The sequence below is a fragment of the Tursiops truncatus genome, chromosome 15 (assembly GCF_011762595.2).
Source record: "Tursiops truncatus isolate mTurTru1 chromosome 15, mTurTru1.mat.Y, whole genome shotgun sequence".
NCBI classification, from domain to species: domain Eukaryota; kingdom Metazoa; phylum Chordata; class Mammalia; order Artiodactyla; family Delphinidae; genus Tursiops; species Tursiops truncatus.
In genome coordinates this window covers 39,495,320-39,521,418 of record NC_047048.1, presented here as the reverse complement: position 1 = coordinate 39,521,418, position 26,099 = coordinate 39,495,320, and the positions used below count along the sequence as shown (strand labels likewise).

Sequence of the window (26,099 nt, the reverse complement as noted above, 5' to 3'; positions counted from 1 at the left end):
GAGGCGGGCCTTCCGGTGGGCGCGTCACCGCCGCCGCCGCCTCCAATGGGGAGCCGCTCCGGGCTGGCCGCTTCCTGCGCCGGCCCCGATGCATCCTGGAGCGTGTAGTCCGGACGTCGCGCTGGGCAACGCACTCGGGTCGGGCGCCTGGGGTCCGGAGACGATCTTGCCTCCCACGTGACGGGCCCCAATGACACTTTCTCTCAGGCAAACCTCCCACTTGCAAAGTCCTGCCTTACACAGGCTTTAGGTGGCCCTTGTTAAACTTAATTCCTTCCCTCCTCCAGCTCTCAGGTTTGCGAGGATACCCCGTCTACGACCCGCAAGTCATCTTCCCCATCTTCCTGCCTGGAGGCCTGTCTGGTGCGCGTGGGTCCCTCTACGTCTGAATTAGCCCCTCCACTAGGCTGTGGGTCCCATTCTTCTCTGCCTTTCAGGGCCCTGGCCCAGCAACTACACTCTGTCCACCTCCATCTCACGCCCTTTTCATTCTGTTGTTCTTTACTCCATCATACAAACGAGCCCGCGCCTCAAAAACAAAAAGTCTCCACTCGATCCACCATCAGCTTTTCTCTTATCCGTACATTTCCTCGAAGCATAATCTACCCCCACTCAAGAAACCAAACAACTTGAGAGCAAAAGGGATGTGTTGGGCACAGAGTGGATACTCAGTAAACTTCCATAGCCAGTAACTACTTTGCAGCCATAATCAGACGATTTCCAGCGCATACGACTCCACCTGCTCCTTTCATAGCTTCGAAAACATAATTTTCTTCAGAATCTATTTATCCTTCAGGGCTCTTCCCATTTCTCCCACCCTCTAAAAATTGGTGTTTTGCCACACACAAAAATTAACGCTAAATGGATCATAGGCTTAAATATAAAAGCTAAAACTACAAACCGAGAAGAAAAGATCTAACACAACGATTGGAAATCAACTACATCCAATATAAAATAAAAATTTTTTAAAAAGGCGATCTTTGCCATCTTGGGATAGGCAAAGATTTCTTAGAATACAAAAAGCATAAACCACAAACAAATATTGGTAAATTGGACTTTTTCAAAATTAAATCTTTTGCTCTTCGAAAGGCAGTTAAGAAAATGAAACAAGCCACAAGATAAAATATTCAAAGTAGGTAGATCTGACAAAGGACTTGTATCAGAATTTATAAGGATATCTTACAATTCAATTATAAAAAGACAACCGAACTGAAAAACAGGCAACAATCACTTAACTAAAGAAGATATACAAATGGCCAATAAGTACAGGGGCATTGTCAGTCATCACAGCAATGCAAATTAAAACCACGAGACACCCTTACACACCTATTAGAATGACTAAAAATTATATTGAGAATACCAAGGGTTGTACGGACTTGGAGCAATCAGACCTCTTACTGGTGGGAACATAAAATATCACAACCTCTTTGCGATACTGGCAGTTTCTTAAAAATTGAAGTACCCCTACTGTATGAATCAGACATTCGGTTCCTATTCACCCAAAGGAAATGAAAACATTATGTCCACACAAACGTATGTATGTGGGTGTTCACAGAGCTTTATTCATAAGAGCCCCCAAATGGAAACAACCCAAATGTCTATCAACTAGTGGATGAATAAAGGAAATGTGAGTCTATCACTCCATAATAAAAGGAACTACTGTACTGATCCATGCAATTGCATGGATAAATCTCAGATGGGTAATGCTAAGTGAAAGAAACCAGGCACAAAAGAAACCAGACATAAAATTCTGGAAGCAAATTCATCTATAGTGGGAGAAAGCCGACAAGTAGTTGCCTCCGACCAGGGTGTGCAGAAACGGAAGGACTAAAAGGGGCCTGAAGAAACTTTGGGGGCTGTGGAAATGTTGTGTCTTGATGGTGATGTGATGGTGGTGCTTTCGTGGGTGTGCACATCTACTGAAACTCATTGAACCGTACACTTTAAATGGGTGCAGTTTATCGTATATAAATTATACCCCAATAAGGTCGTTAAAAACAAAACAGGAAAATCAGTATTCTGTTCCAAGCTTGCTTCTCTTCTCATACTGAGCAACTTTACTCATGTTATTTACTTTATACGTTTATGACTCTCAAATATACGCCACATTCTCCTAAAAGATAAATACATACTAATTACTGCCAACCTACAGGGCATTTTCAGTTCTACCCCACAAGCTCCTGAAACTCAGAGTGGCCAGGATTGAATTTATCCCTACCCCTACTGCGCCCCAGCCCCCAAAAGGAAAGAAACCTTTCCTGACTCACCCTCTCACCTAACACCTCATCTGTCACCTGTGTCTAAAAGCTGCCTCTGTTGAGGCCTCGGCTGGATTCCAGCCTCCTTCCATCCGGGCTGCCACTCTCCTAATTGATCATTTCAGGAGTTTCCTTGCTTTCAAGATGGAGTTTATAGTTACTAGGCACACTGGCTCAGTGTCTCCCTCTCGAGATGGCTGCTCTCCAAAGAACACTAACACCCACCTCCACGTTCTTTGGAAACAGCCACCAGCACCCACAGGTGGGACCTGCGTGGCTCAGGGTGCCCCTCGGCACCTTCACTCACTGTCACTGGAGAGACACCAGAGCCAGCTGGGTCTATCACATTCCTCCTGTCAACTGGAAACAGGCCCAAGGAGGAACAGTTTCAACCCTAAACTGGATACACAGGCTTATGTACTCTTCTATATGATCTACCTCAATTCAAAATTATATCCCAAATATAAGAAAAATATTCTATGGAAAAGGTACAGTAAATAAAAGCCTTAGGCATTTAAAATGTAATTGTTAAACATTTTAAGATAGGAAACCCACCCAGAATTTTAAGCAGAGGTTAAGATGGCAGTAAGTACAAATTCAAAAGATAGAGCATTGGAATCAATCCAGATGGTCCGACAGCCAATTAATAGGAGTTCCCAGTTTTACTTTTCTACATAGCACTCATTAGCTTCTTAAAAAATTATATAATTTACTTCTAATTTTTTAATGTTGGTCTTCCCTACCCAGAATATAAGCTCTGTGAGAATAGGAATTGTTTTATTGGTTACATTCCCAGGCCCTAGAAGACTACTCCAAACATAGCAAATACTGAATAATTATTTGCTGAATGATTGAAAAAATGCCTCCAAAGTTTTGAGATAGAATTATTTTGGGCCTAGATTTTATACTCAGTAAAGCTGTCAGGTATGAAGGCAGAACAGGTTCTGTGAATTATCTCTTGTATGCTCTTTTTAGGAACAGTCACTTAAGGCAGCAAAATGACTTATGAGATAAAAGGAAAACTGCAACTAACCTAGGAGTCCAAACAAAAGAAATTCCTGGATGACAGCTGTCCTAGCAATTGGCCCATGTTAAAAGGGGATATAACCTCTAAACAAGGATGAACTCCACTGAGTAAAATAAGCTGTAATTTTTTTAAAATTGAGGTAACATTGGTTTATAACATTATATGTTTCATGTGTACATTATAATTCAACTTCTGTATGCACTACAGTGTGCTCACCACCATCCAGCACCATCCAGTTGACCCCCTTCACCCATTTCACCCTCCCCCACCCCTTCCCCTCTGGTGACCAGCAATCTGTTCTCTGTATCTCAGGTGAGGTAGGAACAGTGCCACTCCAGACCACTCTGCCTCAATAAAGTTTCACATATTTCTTACTTTTCCTTGTCTGTTAATGTTAACAATATCCTTGACAGTAAATGAAGATTAAGTTCAGGAATTACCTCTTGGGGAATTTACTTAAAACACACAGAGACCTCAGAAATCAAATTTGTATTAGCATTATTTTAACCAGTGCTTCTTCATCCAGATTTATTTCCTTTCTGATCATTATGATTTTCATGTAAGCAAGCTGCCAAAATACATTAGTTCTGATTTTATACAGACTCTAAAAGTTAGAATACAAAAAGCATATAAACATCTACCGGTACCAAAACGTTTATGACCTTATAATTTTATGGTGTAAAGAAAAGGGCACAGATAAGGAATACAAGCAAATTAAAATCTGAAGAGTTACATAACACTTCTTTTGATTATTTATTAAAATGCAGCAGAAAAGTAAAAGGAACGTTAAGCCTTTACAAACAACTGTGAGCACAGTGTGACCGTGTTTTCCTCCATTTCCTTCTCATGTCCTCAGCTCAGCAGGCACTGGAGACAGCCAGTTTCTTCAAATGGTCCATGAACACCTGCAGGCTAACATCATCAGTCAGGATGGGCGCTCCTGTTTCCTGAAGTTTAATGAAAAAGGTTTACTGGCAGGTTTCTTAGAAGCTGGTTGGAATTCATGCGTTATTAAGGACCCTTCCCCTCACAAAATTAGCAAGTGCTGTCTGTCTGCCAAGAGCACTCCTGCCACCCAGCCCCGTCCTCTGCCTAGCTAATCTTTTCAACTAAAGCATAATTTCCTCACAAAACCCTTCCCTGATCCACTCATATCAGGTCATTCCTGCCACTACAGACAGTTTTGAGCATATGCCCTTCTACTTTACCCCACTGTGTAGTTCTGATGACTCATCCAGGGTCTGGCTCCCAGCAGGCATGAACTCCTGGGGGCCCACACGTCCCATCTCTCATCTTCCCCACCACCCTGCTGCAACCAGCTTGATGCTCTTAAATGATCTGCTTACAACAGAAGCTTGGTAACAGCGTATTCACAATGTGTGAATCAGTATCCACTAAACAGATGGATCTCTGCACTATCAAGAAATGCTTATGATTCAATTGACGTTAAGGGAAAAAGTATTGAATAGAAACCTTGATTTCTAACAAGATTCCAATTTGTTAAAAAAATATATACATATGCACACACACAGATATACATGATATATACCTTTTATATTAACTAGAAAGAAGCCAGAAGTACTTAACTCTAGCTAGTAGCATTCTATGTAATTTAAACTTTCTTTCTAAAATTTTTTTTTACATATACTAGTCTTCTAAAAATGAAACGGTACTACTGTTATAATCAAAAAAGTATAAGCATGATTAAAGTTTTATAAAAGGATTTCTCTGGGAAGAAAGAGTAGATGTACTTTTCCTCATTCCTTCAACTAAGTACAACTAAAACCCCTGGATGTTTTATATAAAACAAACATAAGAAGACTTTGAAAGGTGGTGAAAAGACAGCATATTAACTAGAGACCCTGGGATGCAGGGAACCACACAGTGGCCAGTTCCCAGGGCTTCCTTTTTGCCTCACGCATGCGCGCCAGACTTGGAGCTGAAAAAGCTGGCAACAGTTACTGAGCACGGACAAAAACTACAACAAAAAGAGCCCACTTTCTCTAGCAAAAGACCAGGGCAGCCTAGCAAGACAGAAAAGGCTGAGCAGATCGTGTAGACTTGCACCCCTCACATGGCAGTACTGAGGGACCCAACAATCCCACCACGGTGGTATCAGAAAAGGCCAAGTATGGAGCCAGGGATTTCATCCCTGCTGGCCAGTAAGAAGTCTCCCTGCACCCATGGTGTCCGCAGAGACCACACAGGGAGCCTGGACTTCCACCCCACACCTGGTAGTAATAAGATGTCCACGCCCCAACCTCTGGGGTGGTATCAGAGAAGGCTTAGTGCAGAGAAAGCACTTTCACCATCACCCACCAGTGACAAGGCCACCTCCACAGGAGAATCAATGGGAACCAGGTGGGGAGCTGGAACTCCCGTCCCCACACACAGTAACAAGAAGTCGCCCTCCACCTCACGTGTCAACAGAGGCCAATGGAAAACCTGAACCCCTGTCTCACCTGGCAGAAATGAAACAATGTACCACCCCCTTCCCTGCCAGAGCAGTGTGACAAAAAGACAGCCAAAACAGGTTGAAATCAATCCAGAGTCTCATAACAAACATGAAAATGTCCACGTCTCAATCAAAAATCACTTGTTATGGGGCTTCCCTGGTGACTCAGTGGTTAAGAATCCGCCTGCCAATGCAGGGGACATAGGTTCGATCCCTGGTCCAGGAAGAGCCCACATGCCGCGGAGCAGCTAAGCCCATGCACCACAACTACTGAGCCTGTGCTCTAGAGCCCATGAGCCACAACTACTGAGCCTGCGCTCTAGAGCCTGCGAGCCACAACTACTGAGCCCGCGTGCCACAACTACTGAAGCCCGTGCACCTAGAGCCCGTGCTCCGCAACAAGAGAAGCCTCCGCGAGAAGCCAACGCACCGCAACGAAGAGTAGCGCCCGCTCGCCGCAACTAGAGAAAGCCCGCGTACAGCAACGAAGACCCAACGCAGCCAAAAATAAATAAATAAAATACATTTATATTTTAAAAAAATCACTTGTTATACCAAGAGTCAAGATCTCAAAATGAATGAGAAAAAAGACAGTCAACAGGTGTTAACACTATGAGTTGACGACGGTGTTAGAATTACCTGACAAAGACTAAAGCAGCCATGACAAAAATGCTTCAAGAAGCAATTAGGAACACACTTGAAACAAATGAAAACATAAAGCATCAGAAAAGAAATATAAGACAAAGAAAATCCAAATGAACATTTTATAACTAAAAAATACAGTAACATATAAAAAGTTTGAATGCAACAGCAGAAAGGGAACAGAGAAAAGAGTCAATAAACTGGAAGATAAAAATAATAGAAAGTACCCAACTGAGCTGTGGAACTACAAATGAACTAACATTTGCGTCACTGAGGTCCCAAAGAGAAAGGCAGGCAAGGCAGGCTGAAAAAGTATTGTAGAAAGTAATGACTGAAAACTATCCAAGTTTGGCAAAAGGCATAAATATACAGAATCAAGAAGTTGGGCAAATTCCAAATAGGATAAATTCAGAGAAATTCACACAAAAACGTATGGTATTTCAACATTTGAAACTAACAAAGAAAACATTTTGAAAGGGTCCAGAGAAAGATTACATTTTATCAATATTTTTCAACTGCCGAAGAAAAAGGACTGTCAACAGAATCTTATATCCAGAGAAAATATTGTTCAGGATTGAAGAGGAAATCAAGAGATTCTCAAATGAAGGAAAACTAAGAGTCTATCACCAGAAGACTTACCTTGAAAAGAACTGCTAAAGGAAGATTTCTAAACAGAAAGGAAAAGATAAAAGAAGAAACTCTGGAGTATTAAGAAGCAATAAAGGACACAGTAAGCAAAACTACAGATAAAAATAAGAGGTTTTCCATCTTCTCTTAGATTTATAGATTATGGCTGAAGAAAAACTGTAACACTGTCTGGTGCACACAGAGGAAACATTTAACACAATTATATCATAAATGGGAGAGGGTAAAGGGACATGAAGTGAGACTGGGGTAGGTTTTCTATACTGCATTTGAACTGGTAAAAAAGATAACACCAGTAGACCATGATAAGCTAGATACACATAATGTAATGTAATGCTCTAATATCTAGAGCAACCAAGAATAACCACTAAAAAATGCTACAAAAAGAGATATACTAAAAAAACCACTGTGAACAAGTTAAAATGGAATTATAAGGAATGTTCAAGTAACCCACAGGAAGGAAGGAAAAAGAAAACAGAGAAATGAAAAGCACAGAAAACAAAAAAATAAAATGGCAGACTTAATAAGCCCTAACGTATCAGTAACTACATTAAATATAAATGGTCCAAATAAGCAAATTTATTATGAGTTTAGCAGAGTAGATTAAAAAAATATATAATGATAGAAGCAGGTTGAAAGTTAAAGGATGGAAAGAGGTATATCATGCAAACATTAATTTTTTTGCATAAACAAAAAGAATAAAAGAAAGATAAGTGTGGGCTTTATAAAGGCCAGATAAAGTAGATAGTAGTGCAAACAAAATTACCAGAGATAGTGGGGACATCATATAATGATAAAAGGGTCAATCCACCAAAAAGAAAGGGCAATCCTAAGTGTGTATGCAACAAACAACAGAGCTGAAAAATATGTGAACAAAAACCTGACAGAACGCAAAAGAGAAACAAACTCACCATTAAGAGTTGGAAACTTCAACATCCTCTCTCAAAAACGGATAGAACTATACAGATAATCAGCAGGGATATGTAAGAACTCAACACCACCATCGACTAACAGGACTTAATTGACATTTATAGGACAATTTATCCAACAATAGCAGAACGCCTATTCAAGTGACCATGGAACATATGCCAAGACAGACCATATCCTGGGCCATAAAACAAACTTCAACAAATTTTTAAAAATTGAAATAATACAAAGTATATCCTCTAACCACAATGTAATCAAAACAGAAATCAATTAACTGAAGACAACAAGAAAATCTGTGGAAACTAAGCAATATTTCTAAATAATCCAAGAGTCATAGAAGAACCCTCAAGAGAAATTTTAAAAGAATATATCAAATTGAATGAAAATGAAAATACAACATAATCAAAACCTGTGGGACACAGCAAAAGCAGTACTGCAGAGGGAATTAAGAGCACTAAATGCATACACTGAAGAGAAGTCTCACGTCAATAATCTAAACTCCTATCTCAAGAACCTAGAAAATGAAGGAAATAAACCTAAAGCAAGCAGAAGGAAGAAAATAAGGATTAGAGCAGATATAAATGACACTGAAAATAGACAACAGAACAACAAAAGGAAACAAGTATTCAGATTGGAAAGGAAGAAATGAACTGTCCCTACTTGCAGAAGACATGACTGTCTATTTTTTTGTAAAAAATCCCAAGGAATCTACCAAAAAACTCCCAAAAGTAATAAGTGACTCAGGAAGGTCACAGGATATTAGACAAGTATACAAAAATAACTTTATTTCTATATATAGATGGTTGCTGACTTATGACTTTTTGACTTTATGATGGTATAAAAGCAGTACTCATTCAGTAGAAACCATACACATTTTGAATTGTGGTCTTTTCCTAGGCTACCAACATGCAGTATGATCCTCCCCCGTGATACTGGGTGGCTCCCAGCCACACTGATCATATGGGTCAACAACCAAGACACTCACAACCATTCTGTTTTTCACTTTCAGTACAGCATTCAATAAGTTACATGAGATATTCAACACTTCATTATAAAATACGGTTAGGTGTATTAAATGCATTTTCAAGTTATGATGGATTTATTGGGATGCAATCGCCTCACAAGCTGAAGAAGATCTGTACTAGCAATGAACAACTGGACAGTGAAATTAAAAGTACAGTACCATTCACAATCACTCAAAAAAAAAAGAAAGTGAAAAAACACAACACCGATGAAAGAAATAAAAATAGATTTAATAAATGTTCAGGGAATTCCCTGGTGGTCCAGTGGTTAGGACTTGGCGCTCTCACTGCTGAGGGCCCAGGTTCAATCCCTTGTCGGGGAACTAAGATCCCACAAGCTGTGCGGCATGGCCAAAAAAAAAAAAAAAAAAAGTTTATAAGAAACCTGTACAAGGGCTTCCCTGGTAGCACAGTGGTTCAGAATCCGCCTGCCAATGCAGGGGACACGGGTTCAAGCCCTGGTCCGGGAAGAGCCCACATACTGCAGAGCAACTAAGCCCATGCGCCACAACTACTGAGCCTGTGCTCTAGAGCCTGTGAGCCACAACTACTGGGTCCGCGCGTCTAGAGCCCATGCTCCGCAACAAGAGAAGCCACCACAATGAGAAGCCCGCGCACCGCAACGAAAAGTAGCCCCCGCTCGCCACAACTAGAGAAAGCCCGCACACAGCAACAAAGACCCAACACAGCCAAAAAAAAAAAAAGAAACTGTAAACAACCCAGCTGTCCTTCAATGGGTGAATGATTAAATAAAATGCAGTATGTCTATACCACAGAATACTACTCGGCAAATAAAAAGGAACAAATTACCTATATATTTGACACTTAAATGAATCTCTAGATAAGTATGCTGAGGGAAAAAAGCCAATCCCAAAAGTTTACGTACCATGTGGTTTCATATATGTAACCGTTTTTTTTTTAAGTAAATTTATTTATTTATTTTTGGCTGTGTTGGGTCTTCGTTTCTGTGCGAGGGCTTTCTCCAGTTGCGGTGAGCAGGGGCCGCTCTTCATTGCGGTGCGCAGGCCTCTCACTGTCGTGGCCTCTCCCATTGCGGAGCACAGGCTCCAGACGCGCAGGCTCGGTAGTTGTGGCTCACGGGCTTAGTTGCTCCGCGGCATGTGGGAATCTCCCCAGACCAGGGCTCAAATCTGCGTCCCCTGCATTGGCAGGCAGATTCCCAACCACTGCGCCACCAGGGAAGCCCTATGTAACCGTTTTTTAAAAATTGAAGTATAGCTGATGTACAATGTTGTGTTAACTTCTGGTGTACAGCAAAGTGATTCAGCTATACATACATACATATATTCTTTTTCATATTCTTTTCCATTATGGATTATTACAAGATATTGAATACAGTTCCCTGTGTATATAACACATGTTAACTTTTTAATGACAAAATTATAGAAATAGAAAACAGGAGATCAGGAGAGAAGTGAGCATAACTATAAAAGGGCAACATGAGAGATCCTTGTGCTGGTGGAAATGCATATCTTAATGTCCTGGTTATGATACTGTATTACAGTTTTGCAAGATGTTACCACGGGGGGGCGGGGGGACTGGGCAAAGAGCAAAGGGGATCTCTCTGTATTGTTTCATACAACTGCATATAAATTTACAATTACCTCCCAAAAAATGTTATAAGAAAACAGAATGAAAGAAAAGACTCATTTGAAGGAGACATAAATGCTAGGAATAATTAAATAAAGAAGGAAATTGGCGGCTTCCCTGGTGGCGCAGTGGTTGAGAGTCCGCCTGCCGATGCAGGGGACACAGGTTCGTGCCCCGGTCCGGGAAGATCCCACATGCCGCGGAGCGGCTGGGCCCGTGAGCCATGGCCGCTGAGCCTGCGCGTCCGGAGCCTGTGCTCCACAATGGGAGAGGCCACAACAGTGAGAGGCACACGTACCGCAAAAAAAAAAAAAAAAAAAAGGAAGGAAATTGGAGCCTAAAAAGTGAAGAGGAGGCAGAAGGAACGGTGAGCGTTGAGTCCATGTGTTTGCCTTGCATTCCCGGGGGAGACAGAAGTGTGGGGACTCTGGGCAATGCCACTGTGTCTCCGAGGGAAGCACGTGGAGGCCACAGTTCAGTGTTCTGTCCTCTGGCCTGAACCTGTCAGACTCTGCTGTGTACTGCAGAAGGGGATCCACACAGGGCATGTCCCCACCCCCAGCCTACACAGAAGTCCCTAGTCCCCCCTTATCCAGGGTGGGCAGCTTCCAAGACCCCAGTGGCTGCCTCAAACCACAGGTAGAACAGAACCCTGCACATACTAAGGTTTTCCTGTACAGGTGCTAATTAATATTGGCATATACAGTGTGGAAACACTGGACAAAGATAACGCACTCCCCAGGTAGGAGGGAGCGGGAAGGTGTGAGATTTCACCAGGCTACTCAGAATGGTGTGTAATTCAAAACTAACGCATTATTTCTGGAATTTTCTGACCACAGCCGACCTCAGAAAACTGAAACCTTGTAAAGCAAAAATATGGATAATGAGGATTACTGTATTATTCAAAGTTTTCTTCCCAGCAAAATACCCAAGTTACTCTGTCTCTGGGCCAAAAGGGATTCAATTCAATAAATGTGTAGATTTATTTATTTATCTTTTCTTTTTCTTTTGGCCGCACCTTGCAGCTTGCAGGATCTTAGTTCCCCAACCAGGGATCGAACCCAGGCCCCGGCAGTGAAAGCGCCGAGTCCTAACCACTGGACCACCAAGGAATTCCCCAATTTGTAGAATTTAAAAACAAGTTTTTAAAAAAGCAGCCTGGCCTCCTCCTCAAATACCTGACAATTACTCACCTGTCCCCAAGCATACAGGTTATTGTGTGTCTGAGATGGATTCACTTTGGACAAAAGGAAGCGAGCCTTTAAAAAAAAAACGAGAGAGAGATTTAGATTTAAAGATTAAAAGTGGCATTAATATTAGTGTAATAGAAAAAAAGTTTTTACATTTTTTTTGTTAAATTAGAAACTTTTTACCACATAGGAACCCATTGCTTTAGTTTAAGCCCAAAGCTTCTCCATTTATTAGGGTTCCTGAAACATGAAGTGTATTTCATTCTGGCAATCCTCTACCTTACACTAACATATTCTGACCACTCATTTAAAAAGAAGTCATATTTGGAAGCTGACCTGTATGTCAGTTTATGTCACCATATAAGATACGAACCAGGCAGTTTGGATTTATAGCCATGAGAATGCATAATAAAGCCAACAGAGCATCAGGGCTGGGCTGGGCTCGCTCACCTGACTGCCTCCGTGCTCCGTGTTGATGTACCGCGGCATGGGGAAGCGCGTGTGCAGGATCTCCTGAGCATCGTCCAGGGGTGCCTGCAGAAGGTGCTTGAAGTTTTCGTACTCAGGCATGTCCTGGTAGCCCGCTTTCTGCCACTGGGCTATGGTCTACACCAAAACAAAGAAATCAAAACTACTGTGGAGGTGCTGTGATGACAACCTTCTCTGACGCCCCTGACATTCTAACGTCCCACCCAGAACTTGTTTCCAGTGACGAAGTCTTCTGTCGAGAGAGATGAGTGTCCGAGGGGGGCCATGTGGAGCTGTCCAGGAGCATGAGTAAGCCGAGCACTGCGTCCACGACACTGCCACCTACACAGTCCCGCCAGAAATGTCAGTGCCCACCACACCTCCCCTCCCCTTTCTAACTGTACTGACAAACACCCCGGATCGGGTGCCCCAAGGAGCCCTGGGCTCCCCTGCTTTCCACCTCCCCCGCTATCACTCGGTCTAGCCCTCACATCCTCACCACCCCTGGTAGGGAACGGGGTTTGCCGGCTTCCTATACAGACTCCACTGTCCTTTCTTTTTCCTGGTGGTACAATTCTCACGCCCTCCTCCGGTGCTCGGCAGTCCCACGGGCGGGTGGGACCGACTCCACCCCAACCCCTGCTCCCCTGGGCCCCAAGCCTCTTGGTGGTGGAGATAAACTATAAGAATCAAAGCATGTGTGTTAATTAGGCAACAAGCAGAAGGCAATACACCAAAGTGTGGAAAGGAAAGACTGTCTCTCCAACTAAACATGGTGTCTCAATCCTTCTTTCATTCCCGTCAGCAACTGTGTTAGGAAACACACCTTAATCACGCCGGAAATGAAGAAATACTCACTGACTGATTAATATATCTTTATAACTAAACGGAAGTGCTTTCACATGTTACTTGGGGGATACTAAAAAAGAAAGCAATGGAGAAAGAAAATGGAGTAAGAAGACGTAAGAAGTGAGGAATGTGTTCTGGAAACAGAACTGCTGTCAGGAGACCAGCCTGCTCTCACCTCTGCCGCGGCGCCAGCGCCGTTTCCCAGGTCTTAATTTCTGACTGGCTGGCGGCGTGGAGGGAATGCCCATCGGCTTGCTTGGGACCAAGAGTTCATAAGAACCCCTGCAATCAGAAGGCTTAGGACTTTTAAAGGGTGAGAGCGAGGTCATCTGCCTTCATCTTTAGAACCTATCCCTTGCACACAGAAGGTGCTCAATCAACGTGTAAAGGAACAGGATAGCGGCTGTAGTCAGAGATGTCTATAAGGGATGAGCTGAAGACACAGGAAGCTCCTGAAGGCATCAGTGGGAACAGCAGCTGGTCGGTCACCCAGCCTTAAGTCTAGGACCACTACTGACGACCTGGCACCTGTGGCCAAGTGGCTAGCAGAGTGGCTGTTAATACGCTGAAAACAGTTTAAAGTTATAAAATGCCTGTTAGTATTAGAAAAACCATTTCTTTCTAGGGCATTAAAGAATGCTGAAGCACAATTTACATCTTTTCAGGACATTTGAAATCACTTCTAATATACAGACATCAGGAAGTCAAGTCAGTTGTTAAAGCAATGTACTAAAGGTAAAAAATGTACAATAGACAAAAAAGAGAATATATCCATGAATATAACACTCAGTTAAAGGATTTTCTCCTGAGGAGCCATTCCTTTCCTTAGGGCATGAACCTCTTTGAGAAAGAAATGCATGCTGCCCTGAACACCATCCACAGCCATCCTAGGGATCCACAGACCTGGCGTAAGGTTCACTGGGCCACATTATCTCAGAGAAAAAACTCTAGTCGCAAACTGAGCAGTATTTACTAGTGACTCTAACATAACTCTGAAAGGACAGTGTGAATATAAAAAGCTTACTGACGAAAAGTAAACTGATCTTGCCTGACAACTCAGAAAGCAATAAATCATAGTGATTTAAAAGGACCACCTGAAAAACAGTATGGAGGTTTCTCAAAAAACTAAAAACAGAACTACCATATGACCCAGCAATTCTACTCTCCTGGGTATATATCCGTAAAAAACAAAAACACTAAATCGAAAAGACACATGCACCCCAATTTTCATAGCGGCATTATTTATAATTGCCAAGATATGGAAGCAACCTAAGTGTCCATCAACAGATGAATGGATAAAGAAAATATGGTAGATATATAAATGGAATACTACTCGGCCATAAAAAAGAATGAAAATTTGCCATCTGCAACAACATGGATGGACCTAGAGGGTATTCTGCTAAGTGAAATAAGTCAGACAAAGACAAATACTGTATGATATCACTTACATGTGGAATCTGAAAAATATAACTAGTGATGTAACAAAAAACAAGCAGACTCACAGGTATAGAGAACAAACGAGTGGTCTGTGGAGTGGGGGGCAGTGTATATACAGGCGGGGGAGTGGGAGGTACAAACTACTGGCTCAAGGATGTGTTGTACAACATGAGAAAAGTAACCTTTAAAAAGTGTATAGGACTTCCCTGGTGGCGCAGTGGTTGAGAGTCAGCCTGCTGATGCAGGGGACACGGGCTTGTGCCCCAGTCCAGGAAGATCCCACATGCCGCGGAGCGGCTGGGCCCGTGAGCCATGGCCGCTGAGCCTGCGCGTCCAGAGCCTGTGCTCCATAACGGGAGAGGCCACAACAGTGAGAGGCCCACGTACCGCAAAAAAAAAAACAGTGTATAAAAAAATTAGGGAATTCCCTGGTGGTTAGGACTCCACGCTTTCACTGCCGAGGGCACAGGTTCAATCCCTGATCGGGGAATTAAGATCTCGCAAGCCTTGCAGCATGGCCAAAAAAAAAAAAGCTGCATAAAAATTTAAAAAAATAAAAGGACAACCTGACATTTACATATAGCAAGTAATATTAAAATTACTAAATATACAAATACCAGGGCTTCCCTAGTGGCGCAGTGGTTGAGAGTCCGCCTGCCAATGCAGGGGACGCGGGTTCGTGCCCCGGTCCGGGAAGATCCCGCATGCCGTGGAGTGGCTGCGCCCGTGAGCCATGGCCGCTGAGCCTGCGTGCCCGGAGCCTGTGCTCCGCAACGGGAGAGGCCACAGCAGTGAGAGGCCCGCATACCACAAAAATAAATAAATAAATAAATAAATAAATAAATATACAAATACCACCTTTTTCCCGGGTCCTGAAAAGAAATTTTATTCACTAGCATAAAAGCCACTATACTCATTATAATAAACTGTGGGTTTTCTAAGCCCAAATTCTTTTTTCAAATGTCATAAAATTAGTAAATTAGTAAAAAATGATAGTAAGAAAGAAATTAACTTCATCTTACCTCACCAAGATAAATGACAATTTGGAAGAATGTGTCCATCAGCAAAATTCTGTCAGCTAGAATGCTGCTACTGTCCAGGAGCACAGGCTGAAGCAAAAGGGAGAGATGGCATGGGTCTTCCCTCGGTGTCCACACGGCCACCTGCCAACCCCACACCCAGCCGGGAGGGTCTCATCTTCCTGCCAAATTCCCACATTCTGCTCCCTGACTAGGCAGTTCTAGATTCCAACTTTGTAGAAAACACAGGCTCCAAATAATCTCTCATCAACTAGGAAGTGAGATGAGTGTTATTATCTTTCGCTCTAGGAACCAGAAATAATTCCAAATTTTCTCAGTTTTGTGCTAGAAATATATTCTATCAGAGACACATTTCTCTCAAATCTACTGCTGTAGATGACAGAGAACTCCAATGCCTACATGAAAAAGAACATCCTTTAATACAAATTTTAAAGTTTCCTACAAAATACATTTGACTATGACTTTTATTTCAATAAGAAAAGTAACTTAAACTTACATTCATTAAGCAAAATTTGAAAATTTCTACTCAAGAACAATAAATATTGAAATTTTGCTTTATTTCCTTATAGTTTTTAATTCTTACAGGCTTTAAAAAAGTCATAATTTAGAAAAGTTTCTACTTTTTTATTCAGCATAAGGATTTATTTTATTATGTTACACAAACTTTGTGAATATTTCTTAGATTACTTAATTTTCCTGCTATTGAACATTTAAATTGTTTTCTAATTATACACGTCCTATGACTTTTTCCTATGCACATTTTTTTAATACTCAGAAATAATGTTAAATTACTATAAAGACTCAAAGTTTTCTTTTTTACAGTTTGGCTCTAAGAGTAAACGTGCTAGAAAAAAGTCTGTATTAGGTGATTCCAACTGTGGGAGAAGCACTCACAGCGGCCCTTACCTCTGGCGGCCCGTGGAAGGAATAGGAGTAGAGGATGGGCTGGATCATGATGAGGGACTGGGTTAGGTCCTGTCGGGCAAAGTGGTGTCGATAATACGACGACTCATCAGGGCTGTTGTTGAAGACTTGAAGAAACGGAGACCTCCTCAGATGGAACATGAACTGCATTTACAGAGAAAAAGACAAATGCACACAGCTGTCACCTTCCTAGACACCCAGAGAGCAGACCTGCCCCCGCCCTGGAAACAGGAGAACCCAGCCCTTAGGAACAAGGCCTCTGGGTTCAATCAACCAGAGTGGAATGGCAGCCCCGGGGGCCAGGGAGGAGGGAGGGGAGAGCTGCTGTTTAATGGTACAGAGTTCAGTTTCATGAGATGAGAAAGTTCTCGAGATTCCCTGCTCAACAATCAGACATACGTAACACTACACCACACTGCACACTTAAACGGTTAAGGTGGTCAATTTTATGTTATCGGGTTTTCACTACAATTAGAAATAAACATAATTTTTAGAAAAAGAGGAGGCCCTCTGGGCATGTCAAAGCTTCTACATGAAAGAGGCAAGGCAAAGCACTGCTTTCTGGAGTCACCGGGCCAGGTCGCAGAGCAGAGTTTCTGCTCTGAAGAGGTCACAGTCCAGTGCGGAAAAGGCGCATTCAGGGCCCCAGCGCAGGAAAGTCCTGGCATGATGGGGTGGGGGTGGAGGTGCAGCAGGAGCGTCCCCAAAGCCCCTGGGGCCTAAAAGACGTGCGAGAAGAAGTCAGAGGCAGCGGAGGGACGCCAGGCACAGTGACAGCACAGGAGAGGGCAGAGTGCTGAGACAGAGGCAGAGCGCTGGGAGTGAGGAGCTCAAGGGAGAAAAGGCCAGGAGTCACCACTGCAGACAGAGATGCATTCCTTCCAGCCCCCAAGGAGCAGGGGGGGAGAGCAGCTGTTAGCTCACGCTAAAAAGCTGCCAGAAGATGAAAATGACCTGCCTTGAGAAGTACAAAGCTTCCTGAGAGGGACTTCCCTGGTGGCACAGTGGTTAAGAATCCGCCTGCCAATGCAGGGGACACAGGTTGATCCCTGGTCCAGAAGATCCCACATGCTGCAGAGCAACTAAGCCCGTGCTCCACAACTACTGAGCCCGCGCGCCTAGAGCCTGTGTTCCACAACAAGAGAAGCCACTGTAATGAGAAGCCCGCGCACCGCAACGAAGAGTAACCCCCGCTCGCCGCAACTAGAGAAAGCCCGTGTACAGCTCTGAAGACCCAACGCAGACAAAAATAAAACAAACAAAGCTTCCTGAGAAGCTTTTAAATATAATGAATTGTAGTTCCTAAATTATGACCCAGGCTGATACTCGGCACATCCTACGTACAGGGCACAGAGCGCTGGACAAGAATGATCGAGTCCCCCTGACAAGCCACGAGGAAAGCTCTCTTACCACCCCTAGTTCACAGGCAAGGAGACCGAGGGGCTGGCAACTTGCCCAACACCCCTCGCCACTGAGCGGTAGGGCCGGCCTCTGCTCCAGGCTGCCTGGCTCTGGACCTCTATGCTAGACGCTTCAACAGAAAGAATCTAAGAAATCATCTAAATTTGGTGGTTTTCAAACTGCCCTCCGAGCCTTAGCGGATCCTCGCGGCCCAGGGGTGCAGGTCACCACGTCTGTCTGCTCTCTGTGCTGGCTGTTGAGAGGCTCCTCTTGAAGAAAAGATTCCCCGGCTTTAGAAAGACTGCATGCCACTTCCCAGACCAACTCCATCCTTCTGAAGAGGTTCGGGACCTCATCCAAGACCGGCAGCAACACAGCCAGCAATGGAACCCGGTTCAGCCCTGACCCTGGCCGGGCCCGGCCTCTTTCCACAGCACTGTCCAGCCTCAACTGCTCGGGCACAGGACAGACAGGCACACGGCGGGGACTGCAGAGCCCTACTCTGGGCTGAGCGTCCAGTGAGGAGACCTCTGAAGCCCCCCTCCCTTAGCCCTGAGTCCAAGCTGTACAAGTTCATGACTGAGGCCTGCGTCCACTTGCCAAATCGAGTATTCAAAAAGGTAATACCTGATGGAGTACCAAAGTCCTAACAAGTTCACTTAAGATTGAGAGTTTGCTTCTTCCTACTTATTCCTCATTAAGGCATCCTTGAGGGAGGAGGGGAAAAAGGTTGAGTCTGCCTCCAGTTCTGGGGAAGCTGCATCTGTGAGGGCCCCGACCCGCACACCCCGGGCCCAGCTGTGGAGCTGGCTCCTGGCCGCCAAGCCAAACGGGTGCCTGGCCCGCGGCGGACCCGGGGTCAGCCAGCCTCACCCCTGAAGCGGAGCTGAGCCCCAGCTGCCACACTTACAGACGAGGGTAGAGGCTCAGAAAAGGCAGCACCCAGACCCCCGGCTGTGGTGCCTCACTCCACCACCCCCTCCCGGCTCTGAACGGTTCCACACACCTGGTCCCCGTCATGCACGGGTCTTCACAGTCACGACGCAGCACAGCCACTACAGACACGTCAACAACGTCTACCATGGTAACTGCGGTCTCATTTTGCTGCGTTCATGTTCACGGGTGACCGTCCACCCAGAACTTCTACAAATCAGAGGTCGTGTTGTGGCCTCAAAGCAACAATCCTGTTTTGCCTTCTCCCCAAAGTCTGTGCACCTGCTCTCTGCGTGTCACCTGCGTCTTCCATGGGGCTCAGGCACTGTCTGGCCTTGAACTGAACGACCTCATCACCTCCAAATGGAGTCTCAAAACACACAGAGTCCTGACTTGACCCTGAGAGCAGCGAGTTTTATTTCTATCACTTTCTTCTTTAGTTATTTTAAAAAACATGTATTACTTACCTGAGGATATAGAGAGAAGGAATCTGATAACCTAAAAGATGCGGGGTCTTCTTTGGTATATTGTCCAAACTTCTGACACTATTGAGAGGAAATAGAAAAAAAAACACACACACACAAAAAACCTAAGTGAGTGTCACCTGAGAACTCCCTGGAGTAGGAGGGCCATGCCCCACTCTCAGCTCCGCCCCTGCCTGCCCGAGTTCCAGCCCAGCCCCCCCCAACACCCAGGGGATGTTAAATGCAGATCTGGGGGCAGAGGTGCTGAAGGCCCCACGTTCTAAGCAGCTTCCAGGCGATGCCGGCTGAAGCTGCTCCAACAGCGAGGGGCTAGAGAAGCCTTCTCAGGCGCCTCTTCCATAAGAAAATCCTCCAGGACTCTGACATCCTAGCAGTTACAGACAGGCCTAATGTTCTATTATTCTACAACTCCATTTTCTTCCTCCTCTCACAGGCAAATCTCTGAACATTTTCTCTTCCTGCCTTTATTTCCTCTTCATGTCATACTTCATTTCACCAGGGAGGCAGATGCCCACCATCTAAAGAGAGCTCATCTCTGGCAGTGACCCTCTTCCGACCGCATCCTTGCACAGACCTCACCTTCCTCAACTCCCTGCCACCATGAGCCATGTGACTCCCCGAACCTCCTGACCCCTCCTTCAGCCGCTGCAGCAGTGCCTTCCTACATCCTGTCACCTCTCCGACTGATTTTCTTTGCCTCATCCGACAGCCCGTCTCCCTACCTCCTCCTGACGACAGTGGGTTCCTCTGAGGTCAGTTCCTGGCCCTCTGCTCCCATCCTCCTTGCCTTGGCTACACACGACATGACGGCCAGGCCACAGTCACCCAAATCCCTCCCCCACATGCAGTGCTGACCTCCGACCCGAGCTCCTGTCAGGACCTATCCTAACTACAGGGTGGCTTTCCTTGGACATGCAAGTTCACATTCAAAATAAATTAAACTAGTACATTAGAAAAGGGGATTCCCCTCCCTCCCCCCTCACAGCTGCTCTCCTTTCCTGTTTCCCACTGCTCCATCATTCTTGCAGTTGCCCACACTTAAAACTTGAGTTAGCGTTGATGTTTTTCTTTTTTTCTTTTTTTTTTTTTTTTTCCGGTACGCGGGTCTCTCTCACTGTTGTGGCCTCTCCCGTTGCAGAACACAGGCTCCGGACGCGCAGGCTCAGCGGCCATGGCTCACGGGCCCAGCCGCTCCGCGGCATGTGGGATCTCCCCGGACCGGGGCACGAACCCGTGTCCCCTGCATCGGCAGGCGGACTCTCAACCACTGCGCCACCAGGGAAGCCCAATGTTTTTCATTTTTGATTCCACGTATAGTTCGACCAAGTTTGGTCAATTCTTCTCTCGGCATACAGCCTGATTCCAAAGCTTCTCTCCCCTCCAACTGTACCACCGCCACCTTGGTCTCAGCTCCCTGGAGCCGGCGAAATCCTCCGCTGGCCTCCGTAACAGCAGCCCTTTCGCCCTCCGATTTACCTTATACAGGGACGGTGAATGCAGTGTGAACACAGTGTCATGCTGCTCTCACGCCCCCGCCTAAGAACCACACTTAACCCTTCCCCTCTAACACCCAGGCAGAGACTTCACTTTACAGTCAAGGCACTGCTCAAGCGACCTGCACCTTCACTGCTGCTCCCCCACCGTAGTCGCTGGTCACCCGTGACAGCGGCCTCTCCAGGGTCCCCAGCATGAACTGAATGCCCAGCTACACCCCACAGGCTTGTGGGTGCTGGGTCCTCCACTTGGCAAGCCTTGCCTTCTACTCTCTTTAAAAAGACTTGACTCAAGGCTCACTTCCCACCAGAAGCCTTCGCCAACCACTTGGACTCTCTGCTCAATTTCAAATTACGTTTGCAATGCTGACATTCCCTGAAAAAATGATTCTGTGGGACAGCAAGGGCACACATAGGGCTAAACAAAGTTAAATAAGTTTTGTTACTGTGCTCTTCAGGACCTTTGATCACTAACACGTGCTGTGAATTTACAAACTGTAAGATCATAAGGTATCTCAATTATTGATTTATTGCTTCGTGTCTCCAAACTTACCCTTTTCGCCGGCTGTGAGATAGATCTGGGGCCCTTAAATATTTTTCCCCTGCCAGGGCACTACGTTAGGCTTGGTCAGCGGATGGTTGCAGCGTCTTCACGCAGCACTGGCACCTGCAGCCCCCCAGCCCTATGCGCCCCTGCTGAGACGCCTCCTGGTGAACGGTTTTCTCGGTGCCACAGAGGGTGAATTTCTACTAAGTTCCTCCAGCAGGCATCACGGCAACGTCTCTGCTCTAAGAGACCCAACGAGCCATGGCCCTGCCCCACGTGGGGCTCCATCAGCCCTGGGAGGATGCGGGTCTTGCTGGGGTGTTCTACCTCAGCCTGGAAGTAGCACCTCTCGGATATACTATCCTGTATCCTTCAGACTTCTCTTTACCTCTTACTAGCCAATCCCTCATTATTCTAATCCCCTGTTGTGACACTAATTCTTTATATAACACTCCCCCCGTTTAAACTACCGCGTGGCTTCTCTCTCCTGATTAGACCCAGAATGACACATCAGGCATCTCCTCACACTCACTGGGCCATGGACCCCTACTTCCCCCCAAACCCTCCAAGATCTAGAGGGAAAACAGAGAACCACAGGATACACAGGGACTCATCTAAGTCAACCCACAACGCACTCAGATTTGTACCATTACCTAAAGGGCCTGTGTGTGGTGTTTCTTCCCAACTGTGACATGAGCCCTTGGGGGAGATGCATATTTAACACTTCTTTTACATCATTCTCAGAACGCCTGGTGTTTGGCATGAGGTAAGCCACTGATAAAATTCTTATTTACTGGCTGTATAAAATAATAGGTTTAAACAACAGTTTTCTCAAAAGTAGACCAGAGACCAAGATTGAACGTAGTGCCACTGTCCCCAGCTTACCAGTCGGATGAGCTGTCGGTCCAGCCACCGGAGCACATCCGGCCCCTCCTCCGACTCCGCTCGGAACACTCCCAGCCGCGCCATCAGGACCGCTGCAGCCTCCTGGTCAAATGCTGCTTCGATGTGTTTGAGCTGACTCTGTGCATCTGCCCAACTGACCATTCCAGAGTGAGTGCTGTGCTTGCATGCGGGAGAGGCCTGAGAGCCAGCTCTCCAATAAGACACAGACATGGATACATGACAAAGGGGTGTGTGTGTGTGTGTGTGTGTGTGTGTGTGCGTGCGTGCGCGCGCACATAATCTGTTCCTGTATTTTTACACACACACACACACACACACACACACACACACACACACACACACACACACACACAATGGAATATTACTCAGCCATGAAAAAGAATGCAATTCTGCCGTTTGCAACAACATGAATGGACATGGAGAATATTATGCTTAGTGAAATAAGTCAGACAGAGAAAGACAAGTACTAAATACTCTGTGTTATCACTTATATGTGGAATCTAAAAAATGAAACAAATGAATATAACAAAACAGAAACAGACTCACAAATATAGAGGACAAATTAGTGGTTACCAGTGGGGAGAGGGAAGGGGAGAGGGGCATAAGAGGTAAAAACTACTACGTATAAAATAAATAAGTTAAAAGAATATACTGTACAGCATAGAGAATATACCCAACATTTTGTAATAACTTTAAATGGAGTATAAACTATAAAAGTTTCAAACCACTGTATGATACACCTAAAACTAATATAATATTGTAAATCAACTATACTTCCAAAAAACTTTTTTTTCAAAATAAAATAAAATAAAATAAAATGAATGAGCTAGAGGCTTTTATGCACTGACATGGAAGGTGTCCTTGACACATTCTTGCGAAAATCTTATGAATATCTTCACATAAGCCATCATGTATATAATATACACACGTGGTCTATAACTGCATAGAAATGGGATTGTGAAGTTACATGTCACATGTCAGTACAGTGATAGCATTTTACCTCTGGGGAGAGTGGGAGAAACCCATTCTTTACATACTTATGTGCTGCCTGAATCTTTTATAAGGAGGGTATATTTATAGGTCACTTATTTCATAAATAATGAAAAATGACTTTTAATGAACTTATTCCTACTGAAAGGAGAGTCTTCTAAGCCGGCAGTGCCTCCTCCTCGTCCTGCTCTGATCAAATGAGCCAGTGAGGGCTGGTGAGAACCATTCACTCAGCGGAATCACAGAGATAAACTACTAGATGTTAGACTCTCTCTCCATAGCAAAAAGCCAGAGGTTCAGCGGAGAGGAAGCCGGGGCCACTCACTTGCGGGCGATGGTAGTCACGCGGATGCGCCGCTGGGTGCTGGAGTGCTGATAGTGCGTGACGAACTGGATGGCGCCGCGGCCCCCCTGCGGGATCGGGGCGTTGTGCTGCAGGATGAGAGGCCAGCACCCATTACTGTCACCACATGACCCCACACAAGCGGTCACAGAGCCTGTGCACTCGTCCTAAGACAACTGACATGGCGGTGACCGCAAGATTCTTGATGCGTTCTGAATGGTCCACTTAAATTCGGGGCATTTCACTGTTTGCAACTTTTACCTCAAAAAAGAGAACCATATGGAAATAAATACTGAACGTGAGTTGATATACACGTTGAAGGGTTTAGGGATGAAAGACACTGGTGACTGCAATTTGCTTCGAAATGCATCCAAACACAATGAATTGGGGAATGGCTAGATGTGTAACAAATCAAACAGAGCAAAATGTTAGTTAGAGAACCTGAGTGGTTGATACTTGGGTATTCACTGTACAAATCCTACTTATCATTCTATACATTTGAATTTTAAAAAATAAAATACTGGGGAAAAACTGACACACTCAAAAATTCACCAATATTATGATGGCTGGCAAAAGCCATTCCTCTTCTGATGACCTTATCAGTTCAACAACAAACTGACAAAAGCAGTTTGCTGTCTGACTCTGACCATACCCTGGAAGGAATAAAAAAGATGATGTCAGACTAAGATCAGGCTAAACACAAGCCCAAAGTAGCATCACTTTGTGGAGAAAGAAACCGGAGGCCACCAGTCTGTAACAAATCAGAAAACACAACATTGAGACGCAACTATTCATGAAAAAATGCAGCCCACCTGATTGACTACTTCAAAGTAGATGCCGAGCGTAGACGTGGGATCCAGGCCACAGATTTTCCACTGACTCGTGCCACCAACACCAAGCTCCTAGGGGAGAGAAGAGGGATTAAAAAGAAATGAAACAAAAAAGATGCTCCTGTGATTACCTGCTGATGAAAGGCACTGACTCTGAGAAGGGCAGGTCCCTTAGATTCCAAATGAAAATTTAAATTTCGGGACTTCCCTGGTGTTCCTGTGGGTAGGACTCTGCACTTTCACTGCAGGGGGCGCGGGTCCCATCCCTGGTCGGGGAACTAAGATCCCGCATGCCACGCAGTGCGGCCAAAAAAAGAAAAAAAAAATTTTTTTTTAAATTTCACTGAAAAAAGTACAATTCCAGACCAGAATAAAGTTTACCGTTTATTACAGTACTTTACAGTTAGGCTTTTTATACGGGCACTCTGGTCAGTTTTCATTACGTCGTTGAGCTTTATCTACACACACACACACACACACACACACACACACACACAAGACATAACACTGATGTCAACTGAGAGAATCAGGTCAGGGATGGGGATGAAGTAAATACTTGAAAAGAAAAAGAATTACCTGCTTAGCTTGAAAGATTTATGTACTTCTTCCACCATTATTAGAACAAGAAATAATTACAGAACTTTAGCTGTTAAATATTAATTTTTAACCCAATTCCTTTATGCAAAAGCTACATATAAATTCTTGGTAAGACAACTGAGATTTTAATCATGTGAAGGCTGCTTTGTGTTGACTAGTTGAATGACTCCCAGCAATAAATAAGTTCACTTGGGCTTCCCTGGTGGTGCAGTGGTTGAGAGTCCGCCTGTTGATGCAGGGGACACGGGTTCGTGCCCCGGTCCGGGAAGATCCCACATGCCGCGGAGCGGCTGGGCCCGTGAGCCATGGCCGCTGAGCCTGCGTGTCCGGAGCCTGTGCTCCGCCACAGGAGAGGCCACAACAGTGAGAGGCCCGCGTACCGCCAAAAAAAAAAAAGTTCACTAAAACATGAAGGGTATCACTGTTTTAAGCATGACATCTAGAAGAAAAGTCTGCAGGTGTCAAATACCTAGAACCATTAACCAAGAAGATCACTAGACTCTGAAACATACATTTGATCATTCTAGAGACAGCAAATACTATACATTTTAACACCTCATTATAATATGGGATACCATCCTTAGAAAGTAACACAATTATGCATCAGAGTCACGATACATACCTCTTCTGTTACTCTGAATCCACCCAAACTGTACAGTGTCAGCTGAGTACAGCTGACAACCAGTCTGGTCTCTCTACAAAGCCATGCCAGGAGCCCATGTCCCTGGCCACAGAACCAGCAATCTCAGGAAGGTGATGGTCAGAGGAGAAAGGGAAGAGTCACAGCTCTACAGTGCAGGCTGGGGAGGACACCCGACGTTTCACAAGTCTTTCCCAAGCAAGATCGTGAGACGAATGGATTCCTAGGTGTTCACCTTCCCTTTCAGGGCCTTTTCTAAAAGAGGCACATAACATCTGCTGGACAGTCGAAGGCTGCACCCACAGACAATGGCAAGGAAGTAAAAGGAGCCTGTCTGCCCCCCTTTCTTGCCTTGCTAATCCCTTCTCTCAAATCTCTCTCCACACCTTTTGACTCCATTTTTAATATGAAACCTGTTAAAATTTCAAATCAAGGGGAT

General features: G+C 44.7%; 1 protein-coding gene across 3 annotated transcripts in view; it reads right to left on the bottom strand.

Moving 5' to 3' along the window:
• Window positions 1-3,783: 3,783 nt before the first annotated feature.
• Window positions 3,784-26,099, bottom strand: part of SEC23B (SEC23 homolog B, COPII coat complex component) — a 39,859-nt gene continuing 17,543 nt past the window's right edge. For all 3 annotated transcript variants that reach the window (XM_019927539.3, XM_019927540.3, XM_019927541.3), the window contains 9 exons: window positions 24,406-24,495; window positions 23,576-23,682; window positions 22,240-22,393; window positions 19,297-19,374; window positions 16,478-16,639; window positions 15,554-15,640; window positions 12,228-12,383; window positions 11,781-11,846; window positions 3,784-4,232 (listed from right to left, as the gene is read on the bottom strand). In XM_019927539.3, the coding sequence (XP_019783098.2) occupies window positions 4,143-4,232; window positions 11,781-11,846; window positions 12,228-12,383; window positions 15,554-15,640; window positions 16,478-16,639; window positions 19,297-19,374; window positions 22,240-22,393; window positions 23,576-23,682; window positions 24,406-24,495 (990 nt within the window). In that variant the 3' untranslated portion in view covers window positions 3,784-4,142. The remainder of the gene's footprint in view (window positions 4,233-11,780; window positions 11,847-12,227; window positions 12,384-15,553; window positions 15,641-16,477; window positions 16,640-19,296; window positions 19,375-22,239; window positions 22,394-23,575; window positions 23,683-24,405; window positions 24,496-26,099) is intronic.